At 40.3% G+C, this 11,563-nt stretch overlaps 1 protein-coding gene across 3 annotated transcripts; it reads right to left on the reverse strand.

The window, feature by feature from the left end:
• Positions 1–651: 651 nt before the first annotated feature.
• On the reverse strand, positions 652–11,201 carry spra (sepiapterin reductase a). Of its 3 annotated transcripts, none has more exons than XM_084572798.1 (4): positions 10,636–11,201; positions 2,411–2,463; positions 2,173–2,281; positions 652–1,673 (listed from the first exon to the last, which is right to left on the reverse strand). In XM_084572798.1, the coding sequence occupies exons 1-4, from the start codon at positions 10,955–10,957 to the stop codon at positions 1,483–1,485; spliced, it is 675 nt and encodes a 224-aa protein (XP_084428924.1). In that variant the 5' UTR covers positions 10,958–11,201; the 3' UTR covers positions 652–1,482. The 3 variants fall into 3 exon arrangements, with proteins under 3 accessions (XP_084428924.1, XP_084428923.1, XP_084428922.1); XM_084572797.1 differs by having other exon boundaries at positions 2,357–2,463; XM_084572796.1 differs by having other exon boundaries at positions 2,173–2,463.
• Positions 11,202–11,563: the final 362 nt, after the last annotated feature.

The following is an 11,563-nucleotide window of genomic DNA, read 5'->3' on the forward strand; positions in this document are numbered from 1 at the left end:
AGCAAGAGCATTGACAGGAATTAGCAAGAGAGATCATATTACTCCAGTTTTAGCTTCTCTTCACTGGCTCCCTTTAAAGTCTAGAATAGAATTTAAAATCCTCCTCCTTACATACAAGGCCCTTAAAGGCCTAGCTCCATCGTATCTTAAAGACCTTATTGTACCATATCATCCCAGCAGATCACTTCGGTCTGAAAGTGCAGGCCTACTTGTGGTTCCTAGAATTTCAAAAAGTAGAATGGGAGGTAGAGCTTTCAGCTATCAGGCTCCTCTCCTGTGGAACCAGCTCCCAGTTTGGGTTCGGGAGGCAGACACTCTCTCTATTTTTAAGGTCAGGCTTAAGACTTTCCTTTTTGATCAGGCTTATAGTTAGGGCTGGACTAAACCATCCCTTAGTTATGCTGCTATAGGCCTAGGCTGCTGGGGGACGATGCACCAAACACATGTCCTCCTTCTTTCTTCTCTCTCCTCTCTCGCATCCTCCACTTTCTTTTCTCTGGCACAGAGCTCTTCCCCTCTAATTTCCTATATACTACTAGTCATACAATTCTGTGCTATTACTGTGTAGAATGTTTACTGCTGTGTGTGTCCCACCCCCTTCCCCCCTTTTCCCCCCTCTTCTTGTGAGTATCTCTGGCCTGGAGTGGTGTGTTTCCTGTGGAGCTCCATACTACATCTGTTGTCGTGGTCTCATCAGCCTGCCCAGTCTTCATGGAATCCTGAAGTTATCCACTCCTACCTGAATGAACAATTCTCCAACCTGCCTATGATTCCTCTTACATTTTCAAACTGTCATGTAACATCATCAGTTTGTATCATAAGATTCCACATGTACACTTTAGTCAGATATGTGTATCTATGACAGATGTATGTTTATCTTGCTGTTCTCTTCTCTCTTTGCTGTTCTCTTCTCTCTTTCTTCTGTCTGTACCCGGCTGGCCTTAGGCAGATGGGTCCCTCCATGTGAGCTGGGTTCTGCTCGAGGTTTCTTCCTGTTAAAAGGGAGTTTTTCCTTGCCGCCGTTGCCTTTGGGCTTGCTCTGGGGGTTTCAGGCCGGGTTTTTGTAAAGCGTCTTGAGACGATTTGTATTGTTATTGACGCTATATAAATAAAATTGAATTGAATTGAATTGAATATATTCTTTAACTCGCATATAAACACATTCCTTGGACATCCTGCCTTAAAGTCAAGCTAGAGTCCATGCCTTTATTACTTCTACCGAGCATTTGTTACTAGACTGTAGTAATTCCTTATGACATGATGTCCAAATAGCCAAATTGTTCTAAAATGTTGTAGTGAGAACACTGACACAAATGAACAAGAGGAATTGTATTTCTCAATTTAATACAAACACAAATTGTACAAAATCAACAGTTCAATTTGAGTCAGCTACTAAAATTCTTAAAATATATAAATGAGGGTGGGTTCAATTAAAAGCAAGGGACAATATACTATAAATGGCTGGAAGTTCTCCTGCAGCCTCTACACGTCATAGACATCAATATGAGCTCCTGATGTGTAGTTATCTTCCAGCAGCAGCTTCATCAGTTTGGCACAGGATGCCTCACAGGTGAGCAGCTGGCCCTGGGCGTACATGTCTGAAAAAGACTTCCTGATGCTGGAATCAGCAGTTCTGGTTCTGGCCTCCATCTGCATAGCTGTGTCCAGAGGTCCTGGTTTAGTATAAAAGAAAGGGTTTTACAGAGAGGACAGATTATTTTTGTAATAATTTCATCTTCCAATTTTTTCAAATTAAAATATTCCAAATATGGAGGTCAAAATTAACAAGGAATCACACATTCAGTTAAAGAAATGATACAGACACAATATGTGGTTACATATTAAAAATATTAATTATATTAATTTTTAATCACAACATTGATACCCTTTTTAATATGGAAATCTTTAATTCATATTTCCATTTTCTGTTCCATGCCAATTAAGTAGTTGCTTTTTATTATTTTGTATGTATTTATTTATTTTTTTTCATCCATCTTTAGGTCCTTCATACTTTCTTAATGTTATGCTGCTAATGAAAAAGGTGGCATTACTGCTCTGCTCCAATATCACAACTCCTTTGTGTATAAGACTTTAAATTCATCCAACTCAGATTCCGTCTTTGCCTGCATGGATGGGCTTGAATGTATGAAGCACTGACAATCCCTTCCTCACCTGGAGAGTAGTTGAGCACCCGGAGGTCTGGCTCCTCTTTGGCCAGCACCCTGAACATCATCTCTCGGGCAGCTTTGCCAGTGCAGTACAGCACCCAAGAGCAAAAAGGCTGCAAGGCACACAGGGAGGTGATGTTAACAATGGTGCGCCGCACACCTGGCTGCTGTGGAAAAGCCTGCAACACCTTGGCAGTGAGACACAGGGAGGAGCTGACGTTCAGAGACAAGTAAGAGTTCACCTCAGCCAAGTTAGTGAAGCTTTTAGTGTAGCGAGACACATCACCCAGAGAGGCTAGAAAGAGAAGAAAGGGAGTTATAACCACATGTTTTCATCATTTAAGTTAAATACATACTAGTGTTATAAGGAGGAAGCAATGTGTCAATATCAAGGCTCTTCTGGCAGGCCGGGCGCTTTCCTTTCTTGGTCTGCCAGATGGCCAGACCAGCCTTGATAGTGACATATTGTTTCCTCATTGTGAAGCACTTTCCCTTCCTGTTGAGCCCACATGCTTTTTGGATTGACCCACCTTTTCTTGTATCCAGCCCTGTTGTACAGACCAGACAGGCACAAAAACTGGGTTCGATCACACCATTAAACCCCTCCCCCTTCAGTGCCTTCCTTAAGCAGTGTGTCAGCAACTAAATTCAGCGCTAAAATGGATAATGCTATAATGGACAAATACAAGTGAAATGCCGAGAAAGTGACAGATAGATTTAGGTCCTTCAGCAGACGTTGCAAAATGTGCAAAACTCACACAGGATGAGGAGAAGGACTGAGATGATGGAAAGAGTGGTAAGACTGCAAAGGACTGTATTGGGTCAAGATAAAAGGCTGGCTGCCTGGCTCACAAATATATCATGAGATATGATAATAATTGATAAAAATGTTTGATTCAATAACAATTCAGATTATACATTTGAATAAATCATACATTCAGCATCTAAACAGGATACAAACAAGGGTATAGGTGAAGCATGTTATGCGCATGTTACATGAGAGAGGAATAATGAATTATTAACAATGGATGTTAGTTGTAGAAAGGTTTAATTCATCTGTGCAATTTTGTATCCTATTTTATTTCATTATTTATCTTTTATAGCACACAAATGCATGAGTAGTAATAGAGAAGAAATTAGAGGGTAGGAGTATGGTGCATCATTCCCTAGCAGCAAAATTAAGGGATGGTTCAGTGTCACCTGAGCCAGCCCTAACTATAAACTTAATCAAAAAGGAAAGTCTTAAGTCTGACCTTAAAAGTAGAGCGGGTAGGACTTAACCATCCTATTTAATGTACCAAGGTTCTTTCTCATCTTAAGTTTCTAAAAACTGACATAGCTTTTCTTACCGAGACGCATATGCGAGTCTGAATATTCATTCATTCATTCATCTTCTATAACCGCTTATTCCTGTTAAGGGTCGCAGCGTCTGCTGGACCTATCCCAGCTGTCATCGGGCAAGAGGCGGGGTACACCCTGGACAGGTCGCCAGTCTATCGCAGGGCTAACACAGAGAGTGTACCCACGCCTACACAGGGAGAACATGCAAACCCCACACAGAAAGGACCCAGTCGGCCCATGAATTGGAACCAACCAAAAGGGAAAGCCAGGGTGTCTTGCATTTTGATTAGTAAATCAGTACAATTTATATAATCTGAAAACATATCAGACCCAATGTCTGACCCATGAATCTCCTTTATCCCTCAAGGAGAGAATACAAATTTTTTCACCTGTCCATCACACATATTCACGCATAGACTATTTTTTCATACATAAAAGCTTTTTACCCTTGATAAGATCCTGTGACTACAATAGCATTGTTATATCTGATCATGCCCCGGTCACGCTGGTTTTGAACCTCCCTGATCATAAATCCTTGAAGATTCAGATGGAGTCTCAATCCACTTCTCTTGTCAGATGAATATTTTGTTGCTTTAAACTTATATCTGATGTAGACAAAGTCTATGCAAATACCCCAACCCCAGAGCTTTATAAACAGTGAATTATGTATAAGTCTGAATTTGACATACTATCCACTGGTCAAACAGAGCAGGCTATGTTGAAATCTAAACATAGGTCATATGAATACGGTGAGAAACCAAGCAAAGCTCTTGCTTATAGCTTGAGACATGTTACCACAACCCATTGACCAAGTTAGGACTGATTTCAGGACTGATTTCAGACCCTAGGGATATTAATAAATGTTTTTATGATTTCTATTCCAAATGATCTGAGCAATGGACGCCTTCTTTGAGGGGTTTGGAAATCTCCACTGTGGATTAGAGCATAAGAGTGTTTACATAATCCTATGTCTTTAGAAGAAATCAGTCACGTTATTTCATGCGTGCAAAGAGGCAAATGTCCAGGCCCAGATAGCTTTCCCGCCAAATTTTATAAGAAATTCTCAGAACAACTTAACCTCATACAAGATATGTTTGAAGAGAGTTTTAACTCGGAGCCTTCCACCATCTTTACGCTTGGCATCAATATCCCTTCTTCTTAAAATGGGCAAGGGCCCCCACAAAGTTCTTCATACTGTCCAATAAGTCTCCTTAATGTTAATGTAAAGATTCTGACTAAAGTGCTGGCTCTCCGTCTTGAGTCTATCTTGCCTACTATTATATCACATGATCAAACTGGATTTATAAAAAAATAGACATTAATAAATAAACGTCGTCCTCCTCTCAGCGTCCAGAAGTACTCTTGGCTCTGGATGCTGAGAAGGCCTTCGATCATGTGGAACTCCACACGAGCTTTATTTCTTGGGTTAAACTGTCGTATAATTCCCCTTTGGCCTCTGTCAGAACTAATGACAATTTTTCATCATATTTTCAACTTCAGCGTGGTACAAGACAGGGTTGCCCCCTCTTTCCTTTGCTTTTTGCATTAGTGATGGAAACTCTTGCAGTCACCATCAGACAGTGTAAGGATGTCAAAAGAATTTTTAGGGCAAATCAGGAACACAAAACCTCTCTATATGCAGACGATGTCCCTCTGTATATATCTGACCCTCTCACATCTATTCCACATCTTCTCTCCGTTCTGAAAGTCTTTGGCATTTTCTCAGGCTACAAACTCAACCTTGACAAAAGTGAGTTCCTACCTATTACTAGAGTGTCCTGTCGGCTCTCATTTCACTCTCTAACTTTTAAAGTGACAGATAGTAAGTTTAATTATCTTGAGGTGTGTATCACAATATTTCACTCCCAACTTTTGAAGGCCAATTTTACATCGCTTGCAGAGTGTACACAGCAAGACCTCAGTCGTTGGTTCGCTTTGCCCCTGTCCTTAGCTAGGCAAATCAGTATAATTGAAATGAATGTTCTCCAAATTTTTATTTTTATTTCAGTGCGTCCCAACAAAGGCATTCTTTAAAAAAAAACTTGACAGTCTCATTTCATCCTTTATTTGGAATAATAAAGCACCTGGCATCAGGAAGTTATTCCTGCAAAGACCTAAAATATGTGGTGGTATGGCCTCACCTAATTTTCAAATTTATTATTGGGCTGTCAATATTAGGAGCTTATTATGTTGGCAATGGGATACATCCTCCCAAAAAGGTTGCAAATTTAATCTAGTTCCTACCATCCTATTTCACTTTCAGCTCTCCTGTGTTGTTCAATTCCCTTACATATAGGCGCTATAGGTGACCGCATAAGTGATGATGATTGGCTAAGGTAGGGTAAGATTTCATGGTAAGCCAATCAGTGGCAGGGCAGTGTTCAGTTGGGCGGGTGTTGTTTACACACAAACGCGCGCATAGCAGTATCACACAAGCGATCAAAGATAGCCTGCAGCAATGGTGAGTTCGGAGCATCCAGAGGTAAAGTTGCCTTTTTCAAGGTGGAAGTATAGGCACTACTTTAACCTCATTGAGGTAAAAGGCAAGAACGTACACGTGTACAAGTGTACATTACGCTCAGAAAAAAATTCTAATTCTTAAACGTATTTAAACTTTTTTTTTTTTTTTTTTTTTTTTTTTTTTTAAAAGCAACGCAAATAGTTACTTTCCCTGGTAACTAATTTATTCTTCCTCCATCTGTGTGAGGCATAGCTTCATTAGGTGTCCATGCAACGATTTTGCAGGATCCGTACTGATTTTGTTGTGATTTTGCTTCTTCTTCTTACTGTTTATAATAATGATATCTCTTGTTCTGCGCAGCCAAAAGTATCTGCCCAGGACAAACTGCAAGGGCGAAAGGCATCAAACCTGGTAACTTGGTAGAAGTCCTAGCATGTCACTTTGCCAAGGTGTCAATACACATGCCTGCAGCTAAGTGGCGCTATAATAACCCAATTTACTTTTTGTCTCATATCTCAAGAACCGTGTGCCCTAGAAAACAAAATTCTTTCTCCCTCTGATTCCTTAGATAGCACTGGTTCTAATGGAGTAGGCCACACCCATTTCCACCTGCCTTTTTCTTCCGCAATTTTGAAAAAAAATTGCACCACAAAGCAAAATCAAGTCCTCCTAGCCCGTTCATCCAATTCTCACCAAACTTGTGAGACATGTATCATGTGTGGAAAAAGATAATGAAAAGTTTTCAAAAGAATTTTAGCTGGGTTATTGATTACAAAGTTAATGGCTACTTAATTTTTATGGCGTGCAACAGTAGAACTCAAAAGCTAATATTTTGTGAAGTTACATATCTAAACTTAATCAAACTTCAGATCATTGATAATAATATGATTCTGTACAAGCACCCCTACTTTTGTGACCCTTGGTCTCTAGGGGGCGCTACACAAGCAACATTTCAATATCTCCAAAACTGCAATAGCTACCTTCATGAAATTTGGCATACACGATCTGAAACATATTGTGTAGACGCCCATCAAGTTGCGTGACATTACCTCAACAGGGGGCGCTACAGATGACACGGAAATATTTCATATGACTTTAAGGCCTATAACTTTTGATTCAAATCAAAAATCAAATCAAATTTTATTTGTATGGCACTTTTCATACTAAAAGCAATACAAAGTGCCTCACAGAGGCTAAAATCAGCAAAGACAAAACACAGGCTAAAAACACTAAAGACAAAACCCAACCTTCCCACCCCCGTAAAAACACAGAGATACACAGAGACACACACCCACCCACACACACACACACCCCCCATCCCCCCCACACGTAGAAACACATACACACGCACACACACACAAAGGCTCACACTCACTGTACACGTTAGAGAGAGACATGGCTGGCACTGAGACCTGAAGCAAGGAAAAAGCCACCTTTGGGGGCCGACCGCATCGAGAGGGCCTCCAGCCCACGACTATAGGCAGTGCCGCCATAGAGAGACAGCCCCGACCCGGGTAGACAGGAGGCCCTACACCAAGGTGCAGAGCCCCCCAGCAACCAGGGCCAGAGCCGCCCACAGGACAGCACCCCCGTCAGTAGACCAGACACTGGAGCTAAAAACTGAGGGACTAAAACTGTAAGACAGAATAAAAATGACCAATATAGATAAGATGCCTTCAGCTTGTAAAATTAAGACATGTAGTTAAAACATATTATTAAAGTAAAAAAAAAAAAATGATAAAAAGTCTGAGAAGAACTGCTAAGAACTAAAACTGCTAAAATCTGAGGGCCGAAAACTAAAACTTTAAAATGGGGTAAAAATAAAAAGTATAGATAAAATGCTTTCAACTTGTACATGAAGACATGTAGTTAAAGCATATCAAGAATCTGATTAAAAGGTAGGGTAATAAAAGAAATCAGTTAAAAGCCTGATTGAAAAGGTGGGTCTTGAGCCTCTTTTTAAAAACATTAACAGTCTCTGCGGCCCTGAGGTTCTCCGGCAGGCTGTTCCATAATCGGGGACCATAATAACTAAAAGCCGCCTCCCCGTGTGTTTTCGATCTAACTTTTGGTATGGTTAAAAGGCCAGTGCCGGACGACCTCAGGGTCCGCGAGGGTTGATATGGTAAAAGTAAGTCAGATAAATAAGGAGGCCCAAGACTGTTAAGACACTTAAAAACAAGTAAGAGAACCTTAAAATCAATCCTGAAGCGCACGGGAAGCCAATGCAGCGATTTTAAAACCGGTGTAATGTGCTCCCGCCCTCTGGTCCTCGTCAGCACTCGTGCAGCTGAGTTCTGAAGTAGCTGAAGATTAGAGATACTTTTTTTGGAAAGACCAGAGAGCAGGGCATTACAATAATCTAAACGACAAGAGATAAAAGCATGCATCAGTACCTCCGTGCTGGCCTGAGAGAGAAATGGGCAGACTCTGGCTATATTCTTAAGATGGTAAAAACCAATCTTTGTTATGTTTTTGATATGTGGGATAAAACTAAGCTCAGAGTCAAAAATCACGCCCTGGTTTTTTACAGTTTGTGATGGTTTAAAATCTTGTAATTTTGTTAAAAGTTTCTCTCTCTGGCCTTCAGGACCAATGACTAAAACCTCTGTTTTGTCCTGGTTGAGCTGCAGGAAATTCGCTGCCATCCATGACTTGATGTCTAAAATGCAGTTAAAAAGGGCATCAATAGGCCCTGTGTCATCAGGAGACACGGCCATGTACAGTTGTGTATCAATAGCATAACTATGAAAGCTGATGCCGTGCCTCCTGATAACATCCCCAAGGGGAATCATGTAAAGATTAAAAAGAATTGGACCTAAAATTGACCCCTGGGGAACCCCACACTTGATCTTAAAAAGACTGATGATTGTATTCACCCAATCCTTGTGAAACTTAGCAACCCCCATTTTAATATGCTTGCGTACAATCATAGCACGTTTCGTGGAATTCGGGCTGTAGGGGGCGCTACAACGACTACATGTTTATATTTCACAAACCACCACAGTCACCTGCTTGACGGCATGGACCCCTTTATGATCGCTTGCAGTCATCTAGTATTATTAATGTCTGTAGTTTTGTCTAACATTGTGTTGTTATCTCTGCCTTTTTTGATTATGTCTATTGTAGTATGTAGCTCCATACTACATCTGTTGTCGTGGTCTCATCAACCTGCCCAGTCTTCATGGCCTCCTGCAGTTATCCACTCCAACCTAAATGAGCAATTTTCCACCCTGCCTATGATTCCTCTTACATTTTCAAACTGTCACGTAACATCATCAGTTTGTATCGTAAGATTCCACATGTACGCTTTAGTCAGATATACGTATCTATGACAGATGTATGTTTATCTCATTTCTCCTGCTGTTCTCTTCTCTCTCTCTTTTCTGTCTTTACCTGGCTGGCCTCAGGCAGATAGGTCCCTCCATATGAGCTGGGTTCTGTTCAAGGTTTCTTCCGTCGCCTTCAGGCTTGCTCTGGGTCTTTCAGGCCGGGTTTGGTAAAGCGTCTTGAGACAATTTGTATTGTTATTGATGCTATATAAATAAAATTGAGTTGAATGTCTATTTAAAAAATTAATAAAAAATACATTGACCAAAAAAAAAAGTAGAGTGGGTGTTTGCCTCCAGAACCAAAACTTGGGACTGCTTGCTGAAAGCTCTAACTTCAAGTAGCAGTAGCAAACTGGCTATTCTGTTTCTGAGAAATCCTTTATGACCCCCTCGATAGAATTTAATAGTTAATAGTGGTAGTGAGAAAAAAACAATATGCAGGACAATGGCCACCACCACAACCACCAAACAACAATGCACTGTTGTCTACCCTAGTGAGGAGCTTCTTCAGTACAGGGATCAACTGTCTGAAGGATATGCCAGTTATGTAATTTTGAGGAAAAAGAAGATGAAGAGGAAATGAGCAAGCTGTATTCTTTCTGTTGTTAGGAACGATTGCTGAAAAGAATGTCACTATGAAGACAAAAACCTTCAACTTCACACCTATTAGTGCATTTGATTGTGTTGTGAATAGTCTAACACCTTCAAAACTAAACTGTCCCTTTGAAAATAGTGGCTTTTGAGGAAATTATTAAGATTTTGCCAACTTTAGGAAGCCTATTAGTGTAAAAACGCTAAAACATCCGGGTAAACGCTCTGCACTAAAAATGCCATTAAACTTTCAGTTAATACACTGTCCTGTTGTGTAATTTAATCTAGGGTATCACAAGACTTCAAAGTTTAAAAGCGTGTCATTTGTGTTGTAGATACAATCTTAATGTGCAGAGAAACAAACAAAGTATTGTAGCAAGAACTTGGCTCAACCAGTGGTGGAAAGTATTTAGTGACATTAAATAAAAATAGCACACTGTGAAAGTACTCCATTAGCCATGCTTTGGAAATTTAACTTAAGGGAAAAAGCATATTAGCAGCTCACTTAATGTGTCAAAATAAAAATAACCACAATGCAGAAAAATAGTGTATATTATAATGATTAATTAGTCTAAAAACTGGACTGCCTACGGTTGCAGCTTTCAGTGTCATATGAATTGGAACAATAACATTGGATCATATTTTATAAGACCATCACATGTTTTAGTATGCTGTGACTTCAGCTGTTAAACAAACATAGCTTGTTACCCTGGTAGAGTATCTGATTCTACCGATTTCTTACCGGCGTTGTTGACCAGTATGATATGATCTATCTCTTCAGAAAAAAATTCCTGAGACGTTCTGACGGCGCTATCCAGTCCCTCAGTCTGACCCACATCTGCCACCACACTCTGCACCTTCAAGCCCGCCCTGCCTGCCTCCGACTCGGCCAGCTCCACCTGCAGAACCCGGAGGTCGTCACCGGAGCGGGCCACCAGGACGAGCACCGAGCCCGGCTTTACCAACCGAGACATCTCCCTCGCTACAGTCCGACCAAAGCCTCTGGAGGCCCCGGTGATAATGCAAAGTACTCGGCCCAGGTCTGTACTTTCAGCAGAAGACATGGTGTAGAGACACGGAAGAAGATACAAACACTTGTATGAAAACGGATAAATATGCTTCTACGCAATGTTCTCCCACCTCTTGAGGGTGGTGATTCTTCTTCTGGGATGTTACTGACCTGTGGATCCACTTATTGCAATATCGCCATCTCTCGGTTTAACTTGTCCTGACATTTTTATCTTATTTGACTCTAAAAGTGACAACCAATTTCTACTAAGTCATGCCAATTAATTAAGACACAAAGTATTATATGTTGTAGGCTATATTATATAATGTATACAACGTAATGTGACAGATTTCCAAGAAGAAAAAAGAAAGCAGGACACAAGTGAAGACTGCAGTTCTATTACAGGTGAGTTAGCTGGTATATTAAATACAATATAATTAGGGGTGGGACTCGATTTAAAAAATGATCTAATTAGAGGCTTTGTAATTAATTAATCTCGATTAATCAAATTTTAATCACAACAATATTTGCCCCAAAAAGCAACTTTTTTTTTAAATTTTTTTATTTAAATGAATTTTAGTGGAAGACTGAATCAAATAATAGACCCAGACATGAATATTGTAAACTGCAATTAACTGCATTTCAATTCAAAACTGTAGAA

The sequence above is a fragment of the Chelon labrosus genome, assembly GCF_963514085.1.
Source record: "Chelon labrosus genome assembly, chromosome: 22".
NCBI lineage: Eukaryota > Metazoa > Chordata > Actinopteri > Mugiliformes > Mugilidae > Chelon > Chelon labrosus.